Source organism: Tympanuchus pallidicinctus, unplaced genomic scaffold, assembly GCF_026119805.1.
Source record: "Tympanuchus pallidicinctus isolate F22 unplaced genomic scaffold, pur_lepc_1.0 scaffold1, whole genome shotgun sequence".
NCBI lineage: Eukaryota > Metazoa > Chordata > Aves > Galliformes > Phasianidae > Tympanuchus > Tympanuchus pallidicinctus.
The window spans coordinates 42,630,649-42,651,122 of NW_026294618.1; the positions used below are offsets into that span (position 1 = coordinate 42,630,649).

At 42.4% G+C, this 20,474-nt stretch overlaps 1 protein-coding gene across 2 annotated transcripts in view; it reads left to right on the forward strand.

The window, feature by feature from the left end:
* Window positions 1-20,474, forward strand: part of SOBP (sine oculis binding protein homolog) — a 109,050-nt gene that overhangs the window by 9,299 nt on the left and 79,277 nt on the right. For both annotated transcript variants that reach the window (XM_052677357.1, XM_052677366.1), the window contains exons 3-4: window positions 1,405-1,590; window positions 15,668-15,819. In XM_052677357.1, coding sequence (XP_052533317.1) covers window positions 1,405-1,590; window positions 15,668-15,819 — 338 coding nt within the window. The remainder of the gene's footprint in view (window positions 1-1,404; window positions 1,591-15,667; window positions 15,820-20,474) is intronic.

Here is a 20,474-nt window from a genome sequence, read left to right on the forward strand (position 1 = left end):
GGATATTCAGAATGCATGCAAGAATCATCATCAACACTCGTAACAGGCTCCTTAGCCGTGTTTGTAATAGGCTGTGTTCTGCAAGTGCTTAGAAGTTCTCAGTTTGGGACACTGCTGGATGTTGACGCAACGCAACACGGAATTACTCAGCGTGCAAATTATGGGACTCGACTTTCTGTTGAGCAGTTCAGCTGCTGCCTTCTGATGCCTCAGCCCCAGCCGGTGCGTAGGGAGTTGTGGTCAGTGGGAAAAGGAGAGCAGGATGTTGCTGGATCTTGGCTTTCTCAATAGGATTTTCTCACAGATGGGGTGAAGAGAAGAAATGGCAGAAGCTGTTATGCTTTTGGAGCTCCAGTTGTCACTGTGTTCGTGGCTGGCAGTGTATGGGCTTGCGTTCTGGTGACAAGTAGCAGTGAGTGCAGCAATTAGTGCTGAGACTAGAGAGACCAACTCTGAAGGCAAAAACAAAGGTGGAAATTAGAGGTATGGCAAACCAGTCTAACTATGTTAAAAGTGAAAATTCACGTCTTGTTAGTTGTACAGTTACACTGGTGATCAATATTTCTATTTCATTGAAAATACACTGTTGTTAAGACACCCTTGAAGAAACTTGTTCCTACAGAGAGGATTCATTTGTTTATGCTTTAATCAATAGATCTTTTATTGAATTATTTGTGGCTCCAGTCTATGCCTAATGAAATCTGTGACATACTTTTCTTTATAGGCATATGATACAAATCATATGTTTTATGTACCAAACAAAGATGTCGAATAGCTGTGCCAGGTAGAGATTTTCGATGTATGCAGTCTGTTAGAGAGGAAAAAAAAGCATGTTTCTTTCTCTGAGGGATGGGACGAGAGACAGTGATAAGAATTAAGTCCTACTCCATAGATACCTGAGGCCCATTAGAGGAATTCCTACAAGTACGAATCCGAAGGTGCTTTGGGATTAAAGAATTAGAACCATAACTGTCATCATTTTATGCACACTTTATTTTAAATTCAATATTCCTTTCTTTAAAACCTTTCCACTGCTGCTACTCATCATATTATAGAGAGAGAAATAGGAATTCTTTTATTTTTCAATCTATGCTGCTTGCTTTGGAGAAGTGACAACATGGTAAGTGCTGAGTTAGATATGACAAAATAATTTCACCTCTTAAAAAAAATACATAGCTGTGTTTAATGCTTGATTTTTAAAGATTTAGAAAAGGATTGTTTCAGAGAAATACTGAAAAGTATCCCTTTGCTTAAGGGGAAAGTATCAGTTGTTTTTTTTTAAGTTTTTCTTTCGTGTGGTCTTCTTGTACTAGGGTAATTTAGTGAACAGGTTGATGAATGTATGTAGGGGCATCTAAGAAATATATTTGTCATACTGTACAATGTGTTTTTTGTGTTTTACAGAAAATTCTTTGCCAAAACCAAAATTACCTGAGGACAGTGTTATTTCACCATACAATATAAACACAAGCTACCCAGGGCTTGCCACGGGAAATGGACTTTCAGACTCACCAGCAGGGTCAAAGGATCACGGGAATGTACCTATTATTGTCCCATTAATCCCGCCACCTTTCATAAAGCCACCAGCAGGTAAATCCTCCTGAACATCTAAAAACGTTGGTTGTCATTGACACGGGTCCTGAGATTGCTAGGTTATGGCTTATTTGTAAGAGTGCTCTAGTAACCAGTTGCTGTGAACTTCAAGAAGGACTGGGGGACGATGTGCTTTGATAGTATTCTTGAAAAACAATTGCAACTGCAGTGCCAACAGACAGTCTCTCCTGCTGCTTGTGACAGCCTGCATGCCGGATTGTAGTTCCTCAGCACTTGAGCAACATCTGTTTAAAAAAAAAAATGATATTGTTTTGATGACTAATGCCTTTAAGTAAATTAATGAAAGATGATTAAATAAAAAATAGGCTCCAGAGGGAAACGGTGAAAGAGACGAAGTCGTCAAATCAGTACTGTGTCTTTCTTTATATCAGGTTAACAAGCTTATCCTGGGAAAACTGTCTCTTGGTTCCCACTGAAGTCCCTGACCATCGTCTCTTGAGGGTTTATTATGATCTTAACTCTGCCCAGGAGACTGCACCAAAATGTTTTACATTTTCATTAGACTTTTATTGGGAGTGATTTCATAACACGCCATTCCTCAGAGTTTGTGTGAGAGATGATTTATTCTCCTCAGCATGCTGCTTACCATAATCCGTGAAAGTAACTTGTAGAGCTCCACTAGGGTGATTAATTGCCACGTTGTTGTCTGCCGCTGTACACGGCACAGTAATTGCTGAAGTTAGGTAGCAGTGGGCTGCGTCCTTCTTCTGCAGATGTTCCTGGGTGTCTGAGTACTCAGGGGTGGGCAAGGTGACCTGCGGCACCCACTAGAGATGCTGGCATGCAGGGAGCAGCTTTGTGGCAGTGTCCCACTGGCTGTGAGGACGTTTCTCTAGAGGCAAAGCTGTGCACAGGACTTGGTGCCACACACTAGCTGGTTGGTAATGGTAAAATATTGGTGGGTCCAACAAAGGCTTGCCTGCTGATAGCGACATGACAGATACACCGGCCCCTCCCAGGTTATTTTGATACCATTGAGTTTTTTTCTCTAAAGAAGTATACTAATATGCTCTGAGTAATTTTCAGATGTTACCCAATATGCACTCTCTGCCAAAGACTTTTCATCTATTTTATACGATATTTGCTAATTACTAAAGCTATTTGGGCCCATTCCTGCAGCCTTTACACTGCTAAAGATCTCGGGCCATATGGGCTGGATCCTCAGCTGTTGCTGATTTGGCCCAAAAGCTTTAATCAAGGGCTTGTATCATCCCAAACTATTTTCTCCCTCCAATCTGAGTCATGAATGAATCCAGAATGTTGAATTCGTGGTATGTAGATGCAAGGCTATAACATGCATTGTGCAAACTGCCGCAGATACTGGATTTTTGTGACATCAAACAGGCAGGAGGAGATGGAACAATAAAGTAGAAAAACAAATTACTGCAACAGTAGTTAAGTCGGCATGGGAATTTGGGAGGATTGGCTGACACGCCTGAAGGCTGTGTTGCCATTCAGCAAGACCTGGATAGACTGGAGAGCTGGGCAGAAAAAAACTGGATGAGGTTTAACAAAAGCAAGTGTAGAGTCTTGCATCTGGGGAGGAATAATTGCATGCACCAGTACAGGTTGGGGGATGAGCTGCTGGAGGGGAGCCCTGCGGAAAGGGACCTGGGTGTCCTGGTGGATGACAGGTTGGCCATGAGCCAGCAGTGTGCCCTTGTGGCCAAAAAGGCCAATGGCTTACTGGGGTGCATTAAAAAGAGCGTGGCCAGCAGGTTGAAGGAGGTGATCCTCCCCCTCTACTCTGCCCTGGTAAGACCTCATCTGGAGTACTGTGTCCAGTTCTGGGCACCCCAGTACAAAAAAGACAGGGATCTCTTGGAAAGAGTCCAGCGGAGGGCCACGAAGATGGTGAAGGGCCTGGAGCATCTCTCCTATGAGGAAAGGCTGAGTGAACTGGGTCTGTTCAGCCTTGAGAAAAGGAGACTGAGAGGGGACCTGATCCAGGTCTATAAATATCTAAGGTGTGGGGGGCAGAATGGCGAGGCCAGACTGTTTTCAGTGGTGAGTGGAGACAGGACAAGGGGAAACGGCCAGGAACTGCAGCACAGGAAGTTCCGCACAAATGTGTGAAGGAACTTCTTTACAGTGAGGTGACGGAGCACTGGAACAGGCTGCCCAGGGAGGTGGTGGAGTCTCCTTCTCTGGAGATGTTCAAGACCTGCCTGGATGCCGACCTGTGCGACCTGCTGTAGGGAACCTGCTTTGGCAGGGGGGTTGGACTCGATGATCTCTGGAGGTCCCTTCCAACCCCTACAATTCTGTGATTCTGTGATTCTGTGATTCATGGGAACCTTACCCAAATCAACTGCCTTGCGTTCTTTGCCCATCCACATACCATGTGTGATCCTGTGTTCAGATGTACCAGTAAAGGTAGCACACGTACAGGGCTTTTCATAAGTATTTTCCATCTTTAAGTTTTTACTTCTTTAGTTCATACAGAAAATAATTGTTTTGCTCACATAAAGGATGTGAATGCATAATTTCTGCCTCCTCTGATTTTATCCCATGATTGATAATGAGTGCTAGATTACCACAACTTCTGAGTAAATGAACATATTTATCTCACCTTTGTTTTAGAGAGTAGAGTTTGGAAGGTTTGGAGGGGGAGGAGAACCACAGCCTTTGTGAGTTTTACAGTAAGCACCAGTAGTAATTGTGGTGTTTTATCTTAGGGCGTAGGAGCCCTAGTCATGAGCACCCCAAAGAGCCTGCGGTACAGTGTCAGGCAAGAAGCAACGGGTGAATACAAGCAGAAAAGGGAGTACAAAGGAACTAGGAGAGCCTGTGTGCAAGGCAGTAGTGTTGGCACCACACTTTGACACCGTTTTTTGGGCACTACATCAAAGCAGAGAACTTTAGAGTGATGCAAAGCCAGGCAAGAATAACTGTGGGGATGTTTTCCCCCCTCTTCTAGCATATGGGACAAACTAGGGAGCAGCACAAAGGTGCTTATTTGAATCGTGTCGGCAAATGAAAAGGAATGTTGTCGGTGATTGCTAAAGCTGAAAGTCAGCATTTTCAGTGTGGCTGGGAATGTCTGTGAGTGACCTGCTGAAAGAACAGGCACAGCTTATATTGGTGGAGTTAATAAAGAAAGAAAGGGAACAGAAGGGAGCAGGCAGAAAAATTCTGAGAGAAGACTTCAAGGTTAAAATACTGGGCAGAGAAAGGGATCTTTGCAGCATGTTTTGCATGGATAGGCTTAGTGCAGTGGTACATGACGGAGCAGAGAGAAAAATAGGTAGTGGTACACTGCAGTGACTGAGACATGAGATGCTGGGAATTGGGATGAGCTCAATCTTTGTGGATGAATGGGGAAAGTTTTGGATATTGTTCAGGGAAAAAAGTTCACGAGATTAAAATCTAGCTCAAAAGAGTGTGCCCACAGATGAAAATGATATCTAAATTGTGAACCTGAAGGACAGGAAAGATGGTGGTGCAATTCACCGCTACTAAGTAAATAATATGGAGTGAACACTCGGAAAAATTATTAAGACTTTAATTCTTGCCATATTGATTTTGAACTGAAGGGTCAGTGCCCATAAAGAAGTGTCAGAGAGACAGGCAAAAGCAGTCATTTGGACAGCAGAGCAATGATCTGGAGAGGATAAGCACATCCACATCCACAATGAGTTATTAGTTGAATAATTTTTGAAGATAAGATTCTAAGAGGTAAGAGGGAGAAGAGAAAGAGCAAAGCACTGGAGATGCTCACAGGAGCCTGAAGGGAGAAAGAAGAAACATACTTTGTGAGGTGCACTGATGTAGCAATTGCAAAGGTAGAAAAATCATTGGGGGAAGATGTATCTTTCCAAAGAGATGGATACGATTCTTAGTATCAGCAACAGCTACCAGCTGAGGAAGGAGTACTTGTCCTGATCTTCATCTGGGAAGCAGTCAGCAAATATTTCAGCGGGTTAGATCTTCCTTGAGCCTGCTGGAAACCATTGAGTAGTATCCTATCTACACTCCTGCTTTAAATGAACAAGCTAAAACTTCAAATAGGTAATAAAATTACCTTTTTTCCCTCCTGTTTATTTTATGGAGTTTTTTTTTTTTTCTTTTGAAAACCAGATGATTTCAAGCAGCACGACTACAATACATCTCCAGATAATGTTGCGCTTTCTGTTTCAGTCAAATGACGTGTTAGGTAACTTCTGCTTACACAATCCTAGGAAACACTGCAGTGTCGCCTGACCAAATATAAACAGCTATAAATATAAAGGTGCTGTCTCTTTGCAGTACCCCAAGATTATACCCAAATAAGCTGAGTTGAATGCATGGGCCATGTGTGATGCATGAAACATCTACAGGCTAAGGTTGCGGCCTGTCTGTGGAGATTAAAAATTCCTCTTTGACAGAGATGCTGATACCACCAGGCAGGTAGGCTATGCTCTGGCAGAAGTCAGATTAAAACAGGCTTAGTCAGTCAACATCAGCCATCTGACTTGCATTTGGAGGTAGATACGGAACCAGTGCAGCCTCCAGAATGTTGATTTAATGAGTAGTCTTCTGGTGGCTGATCACTGATCCTCCTTGCTGCCTCTGCTAGTTGCAGCAGGTCCTGTGTAATCTTCAAGGGTTGGTCACAAGCACAGTCCATTGCAGCAAACTGATATTTCTTCTTGGTGTTGGAAGAATCTTGCTTTCTGCAATGCAGCCTAAAGAAGGTATTGTTTTCGTTAGACAGAAATGGCAAGGAAAAGACATGCAGTAGCCAGGAACGATCTGGAAATAAAAATACCTCCACAGTTGTGCAGGATATATGATCATACTAATCCAGTACCAATCATCCTAACTCGTGTTCTACAGTCCTCAGTGCCAGGGAGGAAATCTGTGAGGGTGCTGGGTGACTGCCTTTTTGATCAGCAAGTGTGGCTGTCTGGTTTAGATGCAGGACAGCTAAGATCTACTCTTCTTGATTTTAGAAGAATGCAAAAGAAGAATGCATGAAGCTCTTTAAATGCAGTAAGAAGCATGCTTCCTCCTTCCCATGCTCCTCCTTCCCATCTGCTGTGATGTCTCCGTTTCCTGGTCCTTGGTTTATTTTTCCTTGAGAGCCTTGTGGCAATGCTTTGGTAGGGGAGGACAACTGCTGTTTGGCCTGGCTTTCGAGAAAAGGCATCAAGCAGAAGTGTTCCCTCCCCCTCATAGGTGCAATGTACAAATTACATCTGTTATCCACAGCGCTGCAAATGAGCACCAGCTCCCCACTGTGCAGCACTGCCAGGGGGTCACTGCCAGAAGTACTTGCAGTACTGCGTCCCTTATAATACAGGCAAGGAAACGGCACGTTCAAAGACTAAAATGAATAATGAGGTGCTTTATAGAAAGGAATGAGTGATTTTTTTATGTTATAGCTTAACATAATGTTAGAATGAAGGTTTACAATCCTTTGTACACATAGGCGCACACGAATAACTTGGTGCATCAGCCGTACAACACGCGTGATTCAGCAGAGTCCCTGCCTGAAGAACACTCTGGAGCTGCATGCTGTAAACTCTATCAATATTTAAATTATATTGGAGGGATCTGAAAGCATAAAGGATTTTTAAATGGTAGTTAGCAGGGCAGTAAAGCTGAATCCCATGATTATCTGTCTGAGTTCACTGAGGAATTGGTTCTACGACTGCGTTACCAAGAAGTCTTATTCCAGGCAGAACCCAGTGGCAGTTTCCCTTAAATAAAGACCATATTACCAGATCTAATTAAGCCTATATATTGAAGAGACTTTCATTTTACTGCACTCTTGATCCTTTTTCAGTATTTTCCGAATCTTATTCCAGTTTACAATTTCTGTAACTGCAGGCTTAGCTCTCTAATAAAGACGACCACAACCCAACAGTTGCAGTCACTACTCTTTGAACACTTTCTTTTGTTTTTGGTTTGAAACATCATCAAATTTATACTGATTGTAGAGTTATAGTGCCTGTGTTTTAAGATGTCAGTATTTGCTCATATGCCTGCCCTATATATAGACCATTGTGGATGCCTTTTTCTCTCTGCGGAGGACAAAGCTTTTCCTTTGTGCTGTAAGGAAAATCACAAAGTATACTTGTACTTTATGCACATACTTTAGTAAGCATATTTTAAAAATGCACAGGGAATTCTACATTCGTAAGCTGAAATATGTGCTTTTTTCTTTGCATGTTTCAAACCTGCCTTAGAGCTGATTTTTATTTGGTTCTGTGTTCAGTTCTTACTGAACTGTGCGTGAAAATATGCCTCAACACAGACGTAGAAAACATAGGCAAGTCGTGGTTCCCCCAAAGGATTTTTTTGAAAGAGATGGGACACGTGACTTTTTCAGTAGCGTAGCAAACTTTAAAAGACTCTTCTTTCTTTTCTAGACCTCCTGAGATATTTCTGTGGCTATGGCTGCAAAAAGCGTTCTGTTGTAAGCCCTAGTTTTTTAATCTCCCTCTCACAATTACTTTTTCCAAAGAACTTTTTATACCTTGAGTTTGTCACAAACCCTACCTAGTTAGAGGAACAGCGCTGAAGTACTGTAACAAAGGGTTCTGTGGAACTGTTGCATGAGTTACATTTGTTCATTTTTCAAATTTAAGTTTGATCAGATAAAGCATCTCGGATATAAAGAAAATGATGGGAGCAGTGCTTCTGAGTCTCTTGGGAACATCTGCCTCAGGAAGTGCTTTGGGTTAACAAAATCTGAACATTGTGTTACTTGGTCTCAGTCAGTGAATAGTAAGAGTTTCAGGAGAGCCAATTGATAACTGCAAGCTAATTCATTATGAAATCCTGGCCTATCGCTGTGGAAACCACGAACACTTTTTGTTGATGCTACAGACGTCGAGATCTAATTTCTTTGAAAAGGGAGATTTTCATTTGAAACTAGTAATGAAAAGAGCTATAAAATTTGAAGATGTCTGCTGATGGATTGAACATAGTGCCCAGCATGGGGCTAAGGGCCATTCTAGTGGATTCTTTAAGCTTCCCTGCAGAAAATCATAAAATCATAGAATGGCTTGGGTTTGAAAGGACCTTAAATATCGTCTGCTTCCAAAGCCCCGGCCACAGTGAGAGTTGCCAGCAACTAAATAAGTCATTAGATCAGGCTGCCCAGGGACTGATCTTGAACACCTCCAGGGATGGGATGTCCACAGCTTCTCTGGACAGCCTGTGCCAGTGCCTCACTGCCCTCTGAGTGAAAAATTTCATCCTAACATCTCATCTCAATCTCCTGTCTTTTATTTTAAAGCTGTTCTCCCTTGTCCTATCATTGTCAGACTGTGTAAAAAATGTTTCCCTCCTGTTTGTGGGCTCCATTTAAATACTGGAAGGCCGTCTCCGTACAGCCTTCTTTTCTCCAGGCTAAACAAGACCAGCTCCCTCAACCTCACTTCATAGGAGAGGTGCTCCAGCCCTCTGATCATCTTCATGATCCTCCTCTGGACCTGCTCCAACTGCTCTACATCTTATGCTGGGGTTCCCAGGCCTGGATGCAATACTTTAGATGAGACCTCACCAGGGCAGAGCAGAGGGGGACAATTCCCTCCTTCTCCGTGTTGGCCACCTACCCAGACAGCAAGAGTGCACTGCTGGCTCATGTCTAGCTTTTCATCCGCAAGAACCCCAAGTCCTTCTCTGCTGGGTTGCTCTCAAGGAGTTCTCCCACTGTGTATACATATCTGGGATTGCCCAAATTCAAGTGCAACACCTTGCACTTAGCCTTTTTTTGAACCTCATTAGGTTCATTTGGGCCTGCTTTTCAAGCTTGTCCAGGTCCCTTCGGATGGCATCACTTCCTTCTACTGTGTCAGCTCTACCATTCAGCTTTATGTTGTCTACAATCTTGCTGAATTTGCACTCTATTCTACTATCTAGGCTGTTGATAAAGATGTTACAGAGCGCTGGGCCTGTAGGGCAACTGTTAGGTCATGGTGATTGAGCACCTGGTGAAGGGTTGTGTCTGGCCCAGGGACTGCAGGAAAATTGCTTGCATCTGTGCTCCCCACATGACCACAAGGGGTAGACCCAGAGTGGAGCCACCTTGGACTCATGTAAGGGCCAGCCTGGACCTATGCTGTTTCTTGTGAAGGAGTGCTGCACAGCCAGAGACTCCCTTCAGTTGGTTGAATTTAATTCTTCTTTCTGTATGTGACTGTTGCAAATACTTTACCTGATATCACCGAGAATCTGTCAGAAGCAATTTTGCTTCTTCATAAGCAGAGCAGGTCCTAAGACTGATCTCTGGGAGATACCATTCAAGGCTGGTCTCCAACTGGATGTAGAACTACTGAACACAACCCTCTGGCTGTGACCATCCAAACAGTTCTTTATTTATCCAATAGTCCACTCTTCAAATACATTTCTTTCTCAATTTTGAGATAAGGATGAGGTCTTGCCTTTGACATCAGTTGCCCTTCCTTTGTCCATTGACACCACTGTCATAGAAGGTCACCAGATTGATCAGGCATGATCTTTCCTTGATGAAGCCATGCTGGCTGCCACAGATCACTTCCTCATCTCACATGAGCCTTAACATAGCATCCAGAGGATAACTGGGATCCAAACTCCTGCTGTCAAGTGGCTTGCAGTGGGGTGGAAGCACACAGTTTAAAAAAAAGAAAAGAAAAAGAAGCAGTAGTGGTGATGCCTGGCTCTGATAGCTGCAGAAGAAGAAAACTCATATGCCAGGAGGAGTTGGGCTGTAGGGAGACATCCAGGAGGATAAGCTGCTGAAATATTTCTGTATTGAGTGACAAACACAACTGCAGCCAAGGACAGATTCCACGCAGATTCACTTGCTTTGAGATCTCTGCCACAGACCCTGCATCCTTGTGGTCTTCCTTCTGCTCACCATCACTGTTTCAGTACTGTAGTTGGGCACCTTCAGGAGTAATTTTTTTCTTGCCAGAACAATTGAACATCACTTGCTGAATTTCTTGGAAGTATATATGTCAAGTAAGATTTAGGAACACCTGTCCAGGGATCATTATAATCTTTAGAATGAGAGCTCTGCCTGCATTTATTGTTTCTGGATTTGTTAAACAAGAATTAAAGTTGAAAATGCATATCAGAGAGTTCAAAACAGTGTTAGCAGAATGCTGCAGTCTTAAAGTTAGCAAACTGATTGGGACTTAACTCCTGAATTGCAGGGATTTTAGGATCAGCCTTCTAAGCACTGCAGGCCGTGCTTGTTTGCCTAGATAAAGGGACAGAGCTATCCATGATGGATTTGCTCTATTGTACTCTTTGGCTTCCTCCCCTTCTCTCCACCTCTCCAAATTATGGTTCCACATAAGATCGATTAGTCTAAACTGCTGCTCATTGGCTTTAAGAGGAACAGTTTTCTGCAGCTCCTTTACACTGGTTGGAAGGGAAAAAAAAACACCAAACATTCTGCTTAATTAAGACCTAAAGAGGCGGTGCAAACTTTTGATGATTAATTGGAGCATGCTCTAGACTGATGCATATTTAGTTATTATAATGTGATAATTTTATCTTGTTATACAAACTGCTCCCTTTGGGAACATGATTTAACACTGCAAACACACCATGTTTATTGCATTGTTCATTATGAAAAATACACAGGCAAAAAACCACAAGGAGATGTATCTGAATAGTATCTGTGCAGTGGGTGCAGGGAGTGCTTCTTCCACCTGTAATGACACAACCCAGAGGCACTAAAAGCAAGGCATTTCAACTCCCACAATAGCTCTTCTTACAATGCTTTGTATGAAGAGTGGAGAACTCACAAAAGGAGAGGCTGGAAATTCAGGTCTTGTGCTGTATGTGAAAGAAATGTGTCTTCCTATTACCTGATGTGATATAGGGAGTAGCCGTGTGGATATTCTGCTGAAAGTTCTCCCGTTACTATTCAGTGTCAGTATACCAGCTCCCCTTCGTCCTACCTCTCATAGGTGTGACAAATCTGAGAACATACTTAGCATAGTACAAGAGCAGTTCATAAAGCAAGCCCACAGGGGAGAAAAAATGCAGTTGATTAAGAAAAATTTGCTTTCACTTCAAAATGATCATAGAATCATAGGATGGCTTGGGTTGGAAGGGATCATCAAGTTCCAGCCTCCCTGCTGCAGGCAGGGTTGCCAACTGCTGGATCAAGCACTAGATCAGATTGCTCAGGGCCCCGTCCAACCTGGCCTTGAGCACCTGCAGGGATGGAGCATCCACAGCCCCTCTGGGCAACCCATTCCAGCACCTCACCACCCCCTCCGATCTGTCCTAAGACTTGTAGATGTTATTTTTGTACTTTAAACCATGCTTCAGCCTAGCTATGTGAGTCCTGAAAGTGATGCTGAATGATCTTCATCAAGAGAGCTGCTTCAGCGAGCTCGTATGATGGATGTGGGCATGCTGTTGGGGTGTGCGCATGCCAGTCAAGTTGATAGCCACAGCGAGGCTACCAGCAAAGTTTGTGTGCACAGGAGAGCATTGCTGATGTAGTACACCAACACAATTATTGCGAAGCAGCTTTCTTAGTGCAGACCTGGCCTAAAAGAGTTTAGAAGAAGCATTCAGGATGCAGTCTCAAGCTACTCAATTTGAAATTCCCTGCTGCCCTGCATTCTTGTCCCAGGTTTTTTTTGCTGAGTGTTGCAGATACTGGGATTTGATAGATTTTCCTGAAAGGACGAGAGTCTGGTAAAGTGATTTTTAAAGAATTTGGCCATCTGAGACAAAGGTCTGTGAAAAAGTGAGAGTAGTCTTGAATGGTAGATTTGAATTAGTGAGTTTGGATTATTCCAGTTTGTGTTTAGGAAGACTGCAATTAAATCACTAGCCTTTGGCTTTCCTTATTTCACACAACCTTAATGGATTTTTAAGCTTATTGCTTCCCAGTGCTGTGGATTGCAATAGTAGAAATACATGGACTATAACTTTTCTGTTAACGTAGCAGTCCTCTTTTCCGGTCACTAAGCTTAATGCTCTGTAGTGAAACATCCCTCAAGTGCTTTCACAGCTTCTGCTCAGATCCTTGCTGCAACCAGTGTCAAGAAGAAAGCACACTGCCTGATCTGGACTGTTACAGTTGTCCACAGCTGTCAGCCACACACCCTGCTATGTCAGCCAGGCATGGCTCTGTACCCATTGGGAATGTTTGCAGCTTCACTGGAAGTTAAAAGAAAGGAATTGGTTTTATAGCAAATTCTTCCCTCCCACAGAACTTTGGTTGACGGTCCATGGAGAATTAGTCACATGATATTGGAAGTTTTCCTTTCTCACCTGATGCATTGCATTACAAGAAGATGCAGTTGCATCAAAAATCTGCATGCCCTCTGCCCCCTTCTAAGTACTGCTATTTGCTGGCTGCTTTACACGGCTATATGCAGTTCATCCTCACGTTGCAGTGTTCCTACGCCTTGCTGATGGAAGAGGCATCTACTTTTATTATTGCTGTTACTATGAAAAGGACTGTATAGCGTCTGGCTATTTTTTGGTGGTGGAGGGAGCAAGGAATGGAATAGAGAAATAACTGAAGTTCTTTGTATTTAGGCAGGCTCTTTCCCTCACTTTCACTTTTCTCCTTTTCAAAACAATGAACATTTTGATTAATATTGATGATGCCTTCTGGATATCAGCTGTCTTTTCCGGGAGGTGCAGGCAGCAGCTAGAGGTAGATGATGCTTTTCCTGGAGGTGCAGGCAGCAGCTAGAGGTAGATGATGGGCCATTTTCTGCTGTTTTATTGACTGTCAGTTCTATGGATCACATATTAAGTGTTTTTTCTTCGAAGTGTTCTCCTTGAGGTAGTAATAAAGTTCTGCAGAGCATGAGGAGACCATAGCTTGACCAAGCAGGTGCCTCTGCTTGCCACTGCTGTTCTTGTCTGGGTCTGTATTGAAGGGAGCCTTTGGCAAAAGGAGGTGTGTTGAGCTTTACTCTCCTGCATAACCTGATGCAGGGAAGTTGTAACGTGGCCTTCCCTTTAAACAGTTGCTGCTGGGATGCTCTTTAATTGAAACTGAGCAATTTTGTGATCGTTCTGATCATCCCCAGGAGGCAGTCAGTGTGTGTCAGTGGTCAGGAGTTGAATCCTTATGTATCTCCCCTGTTAAGTTGTGCATGAAGACTGCTGGGAATCTTGGTGTCAGAGCTCTGTGCTTCTCCTTTAGGTCTATGCCTGTGATTAGCCAGCCTACTTCAAAACAAGGTGCTCCAGCACCTATTTAGCCCGTGAATTCTCTTTCAGCTCCATAATTTTCTTTCCTCATTAATGACAGTTATTCTCACCAGTAACAAGGCTGTTATAAAGTTATCTCTGGTAGATCTTCCACTTTCTGGAGATAAAATACTTCTTGTCAGTAGGAGAATATATGCTGCTGTTATCTGAAACAAGGGGTTGCTGGCTGTTTCCTTTGGCTCATGGGAATTTCACTTGTTGTGATGTATTCAAAGAGTAAGTTCAGCCTGTGAGGAATGGCTTTATTTTGGTGCAAAGACAGCTGAATCAGGGCTCCTTTGTGAAAGCTTGGTCAAGATAAGAATGGAGAGAAATGCTGCTGTGCCCTGGTGGGATAGTTAGCTCCAGGCTGGTGCAGGCAGGTGCTTGCAGGCCTCTTTATCCTCCGTATAGCTGGTGGTTATCCTGTCCAAATTGTTGTGATTTCCCTTGGTGTTCAATATATTACAGCTTTTATAATATTGGCAAATCCTGCTCTAAAGACTAAATGATAAAATGCATTAAGCACAAATCTATGTTACAACTTAGCCTTAAATACAGCTTTAAAGGTAGACAGTCTGATTAAAACTAAAAGGTCATTTTTTTTTAACGTTGTACAATTTTATCTGTAGCTATAAATCATAACACAATTTGCAGAAGGAGAAAAAGTTATTAAACTGGCAGTATTTATTCCGTTAAGGTGGAATAAAATGCTGCACGTAGTTCTGAGTTATGAGAGCTGGGGAAAGGAGCCAAATCACTCCGCTAAAAATTAGTTTGCCAATAATTTTACAGAACGATGACAGCGTAGCTTCGAAAACAAATCCTTTATAGGGAAATGGGATGGCTGCATGACAGACTCTCTGAGCCATGAATTCTCTGCTGCTCGGGGACGAGGCACTGCTTTAACAATTAGTCTTCGGGGACTTTTTTTTCCAGCAGTTAGACAATGGCAGCTGCCTGTAACTGAAAGGTCACGCTGTACAATAGACTGGACATCAGAACTGAAGAATTCTGGGATTTAAGTCAAAAGATTCCTGCTAACTTGCAGCAGTCATCTGCCTAAGAGGCTTAACTATTCCCTGCCTGTGAAGTGGGGTGAAGATGATGAATGCACAAGAACCTTGTTAGGACTTTTGCAGTATTCCAGTTGTACATCTCAGAAGGCATACACCTCTTATTTGTAGCACGTGATTGAGAGGACCTTGAAAGAGGTTCAAGGGCTCTGGATTCAGATTTGGCTGATGAGCACAAAGACAGAGAAGTAACCTGGCAGACCTCACCAGTGTTGCATCTCCCTTCTTGCTCAAGTGCAGGTTTTGGTGACTGCTATATTCCAATGATAGCTCTCTTTTTCTACATCAGTCATTATTTCAAAACAGCACTGCAATGGGATGTTTCGTTTCTTATTTAACAGAGAACTTTTGTTAGAGACCTGCTTTGGTGCAGTACCACCCAGATGCTTTTTGTCACCAGCTTGCTGAGCAGAATATCTGAAGTGCTCACTGCACAGAACTGTAAGCAACGAGAGAGAGGCAGCAGGACTTACTAAGCCTCTGTTCTGGGTTGCTTATTTAATAAAGACTTGTGCACCCTTATACATGAAAAAAAAGCTCATGAGGCTTCCAGAGCTTTTCAGCAATGCATCGTTTTTAAGCTAATAATCTTTTCCAGCCATCCTTCGAAGCTCTGCTAATCTACTGAGCCAGGTTGGCACAGGTCATCAGCTGCTTGTGAATGAGCTGGTAATGGCAGGCAGGCAGGCACATTTCTGTTCCCAAATGGTAAGGAGGTTAGAAATAAGATGAGCCGGTGCAGGTTGCGCTAAAAGTAAGTGTGCAGATGTCTGAGGAAGGTGTTTTCATCTCATGTAAACATTGTTCTTATATTTTTGTTGTAGAAGATGATGTGTCAAATGTACAAATAATGTGTGCCTGGTGCCAGAAAGTTGGAATCAAGCGCTATTCCCTGAGTATGGGAAGTGAAGTGAAATGCTTCTGCAGCGAGAAGTGCTTTGCAGCTTGCCGAAGAGCATATTTCAAGAGAAACAAGGTAAGAGAAATAAGGAAAGATGTAACCTGCATAGACATAGCTTTAACTGGCCCAGCCTGGGTCTCATTTAGCATCTAACAGAAGCTCTTTTCTTTTGTTTTCTGTTTCACCCAGTCCCTCACTTTCCATCTGTATTGTCTGTTGGACTGTCAGCCCTTTACTAACCTTGTTTCTTTCAGTTCCCTTCAGCTAGATGCATGGGTTTTTTAGAGAATCAAAGGGCTTAGATAAACATCAACAGGAGTATACCAGTCCCAGTTTGGCCTTAGGGTTTCAGGATGGTTGCTGCACGCACACCACTAATTTGTATCATGCAAATATAGGAGAGGGTAGCTGTGTGCGACAGCCTCATCCTTACCAGGCAGTGGGAGCTGTGTCACCAAGTCCCATGGCAGTGAGATCATGGCTGTGCTTTTAAAGCCTAAGTCTGGGTCCCATTGTGGCAGAGGACATCTGCCTGATGCTAGTGAGCTGTAGTTTTGCTCTTTTCAAGTGTACTGTGGCTCATAACATCATCATGGCCGCAAAATTCAGACACTATACATTTTTGGTTTGAGGTAAGCAATACTAGAACATCTAAAGTACCATGAAAACCCCCTCCTACTCAATTTAAATTTAACTTTGCCTAAAATTAGAATGTAATCCTAATATTGAATGCCTACAAAAATTGCTGTAATCGCTGAAGTACAGTGCTTGAAAATGCCCTCTAGGTTGCTTCAGCAGCTGTCTTCCTGCAGCAGTATGTGCTAAATGGCATTTAAAGAAAAATAACATAGGAATGCTCCAGCATTTGTAGTTGTTGAAAAAGTAACTGTGGCCTTTTGGGACTCACTAGTGCAAGAGGAGTCTTTGGATAGTCTTTATGGTCTTACAGATATTTATTATTCAAAAAATCCTTCAAATTTTGGCTTTCTAAATGATACTGTTTTCCCTGATGCTACAAAACATTCAAAGCCTGCCAAGTTGCAATAAAATTCAGTTCTTCAAGTCTAGTATGCTAAATGTGTGGGAATAACACATAAGTACATATAGATCCTAGAATCAAGATGTAATGTTATAGCAAATTACCCTCCTTTAGAAATTTGGGTCACATCATCCTGCCGAAACAACAACAAGAAAAAGTGCCTGAAGAATTAGGTTGCAAAAATCAGTAGAGTGGAATTTCAGTGGCAGTCTTGGAGAATCAAGCTCATAATGTCTATTGGAGCAGACAGGCAAGTTAAAGTCACGTGGATCCTTCTGCCAGGAGTGGAGCTTACATCCTTCTTTCTAGAGATGTAGAAGAGGGAAATACATGCTCTTAGGATGCTCCTCATTTCAGAACAAGCTCCCATGTACCTACTCACATGTAGATGCATGCATATGCAGTTCAATGTCTCTTAAAGTGTGTAAAGACACTGTTGTGTAACAGGATCCAGATCACATTCAGATGATGTGCCCATGACTCTGAGTCACAAATTGGCATGAGTTAGATGCTCAGGTTGCTCTGAAAGTAATGCCTTCTATTTATTTCTGTGGAAACTACAACAGATACAAAGAGCATGTTAACATTGTTTAATAGAGGAAGTTCTCAGCTATGAAATGCTCTTTTTCAGCATAGCCACCACCATTAACTATGCATTTTTGCCAGCCATGAACAGGAATATGTATGCCGCGCTCATAAAAATCTGCATGCCTGTCTGGAATGGGCCTTGTCTTCATGTTGCTGTTGCCACTGCTGAAAGGCGCCACCACCTCACTGTGCTCACATCCATTGCTTGATCTCCATCTCCAGTGTTCAGCAAGCATCAACGAATGTAAATGGGTGCAAGTTTTTCTACATGGAGGAATTCAGTGACGTGCCTTTGCGTTATACGCACTTCCATGTCAGACACCATTGTTTCAGAGTGCCCTTCTGCTGCCATCTTTTACATGGCAACAACATGGGATATTGGTGGGAAGGTTCACCCTCTACTGCCATACAACCGACATCCACCTCTGACATTTTGGGCCAACATAATACAATAGGAGGTATTACTTTCAGAGCAGCCCTCATAGATTTTAAGAATGAAGAGTTTGCAGGTGATCCTATTTAGATGGTCCTATGTGTACTGCAGTGATGAGCACCAGATAACTCAGGAAACATTGAGAAAGTACAACCAGTTGATGGTGTGTTATCTCTAATCTGATAGCCTAGATCCCAAAAGAAGGTTTAGGTCCCCTACTAAAATAAATACGTATTAATATAAAGTGTAGGTGTAGTTAAACCTGTTACTAAGCCTGGAGCAGTAGGAATCAGCACTAGTAGTCTATGCCCATGATTTCAATCACTCAGGCATCACACTGCAAAAGTTCCCCATTACCTAAGTTAAAATTTATTGCCTGTGTTCTCTGCTGGATGCCTTCTTGTCCTTGTATTTTGATGAGGGACAACTAAGAGCATCTTCTTCCCACTGGTTTCCTTTCCTACATCAGTATTAACTTCTTGCAGCTAAGCAGTTCTAGATATTTTCAGCATCTTTTATCCAGAAATGCATAGCATACATGATTTTTTATATATGACTAACAACAAGACAACATAGAATTGATAATGTTGGTTGCTACATTGTCTCTGCTTCAAAGAAAGCTGCGGAATCAAATTTTCTCCCTCTTTGCACTTGTGATTTCAATAGGTATACAGAATCTGACCTAGCAAGGGAAATCCATAGCTACCCACTCCATATGTATTGATGTCATTAAATGATCAGGGGACAGAATATTTGGGAAATGCTGCCATTAAATTAAAGGAGTGGGAGAATTCAGCAGCCTCTCATGCTTCTTATTTTGCACTTGACCTGTTAGTAATAGAGCAGAGTGCTGAGGAACAAGATTGAAAGAACAAGGTTGCAATCGTTTCAGATTTAACCGCTGACCTTTAATCTGTTATTGCTAGTCCAACAGCATACCTGTCTCCTCCATGAGCCTAATGCTTATTTATGTGTTTGAGAAGTTACACCGCTCCACACTTTCTCATTTTTCAAACAGAGGAGTGAAATAGTCACGTTTCACCTGCCTTATGTGTGTTTTAAACAGCAGACCTCTGCAACAATATGGGGTTGTATTACGTTAAATATGTACAGCTGCTGCATTTCAGGGAGCTGATAGAACTTTGTGGTCACTTGGTTTAAGGCTTGAATTTCCTAATGGAGAACGCTGAGCAGTGCTCCCTCTCTTCCCCAGACAAGAAGTGCTGTGATAAGCACTTACTTACAATGATAGGACTATTTAAACAGTGAAGAATAAATCGTTGCTGGTGTCTCAAAATGCCACTAAGTAACACTGCCGATTACGTATTCCTGCATGCCAATTACGGTGTTCAGAATTAGGGTTTTTGTAATCACCCTATTAACAGGCAGGAACAATGCACACCAAAGTGAGATCTCCTTGAAACATGGGTGCCCCCAAAGCCCCACGCTGGGTGGGAAACGGCTGCACATAACCCTTCCGCAGTCCTCTCACACCACAGGCATTGAAGCAGTGCACCGGGCTAAGCTAGCATCTGACTGGCCCTGGAGATGTGCGTTGGTCCCCTGTGCCTTGTCATGGCAGAGCCGTGCCACTCATGCCCCAGGCTGGTAAGAGAAAGCCTTGTGTGACTGGAAGTTGCTTTTCTCATAAGAAATGCAAATTCTGTCCAGAGTATCCTGCAGTCATGACCGTTTAAAATTATCTGTATTAGCAACCATGCCTTGCAAGAATAGAAATATATATATTTTTGCAATTATAATAGGTCTCCCCACAGACTGTAATTTTATCTAAATTACTAGAAATAAATGAAGAAAAAATTGATTTTTTTGCCCCTTTAGGCAGAGAGTGAAGTGTTTAGACTATATCTAATGTAGAAAAACCCCCAACTACCAGCAGCACTACTAAAAAAAAATAACCAAAATCTAAATTCTCGTTCCTGTTTGGTCTAGTGTGCATAGTCAAATATAGATAATGAATTAGCACACAAACCCGTTGTGCATAATAATACCAACTAAAAGCAAGTGATTCGGGAAAGGGAGCATTTCATACTAATGTTTGTAATTGAGTAGATTTAAGATTAGGAGTCATTTTGATGCTCTCTTCCTAAGATATTTAATTTTATAGGCCAACTAATATAAAGGTAAGTACCAAAGAGGCACATAAGGGCAAAAAGCGTTAGACCACTAAGTTTCAGAATATTAATTTTAAGAGGAACTATTGGATTCATAATTGGATCCAGTGAGTTTGAAGCCTGAAAAGATTAATTTTGAAATTAAGTTTATTGAATCAATGGGTCAGAAAACAAATTTATTATGACCAAATGGCCAAACCTAGCACGAGGACTGAATTCATAGAAGTTATAGACTCTGTTCACAGACACGTTATAGCATAACTTGATTTGACTAGGACCTTGGATAGGGAGTGGTTGCAAGGTTGTCAGCCAGTGTTTTATTCTTGGCCTTGTCCCTGACGTGCACTGCCTTACCATCAAGAAAAAAAGATGATAGATGTTTGGTGCAGCCAAATTTCACTTATAGGAATAAACAGAAAGGTGTAAATCAAAAAGCAAAAGCAAATTGCTGTTCAGTGGCATGAAAATTTAAATGGCAGGGCCATTTCCTCTGTACGAGATGGAGATCCATGGCACATACTGTGGCTGGCTTTGCACA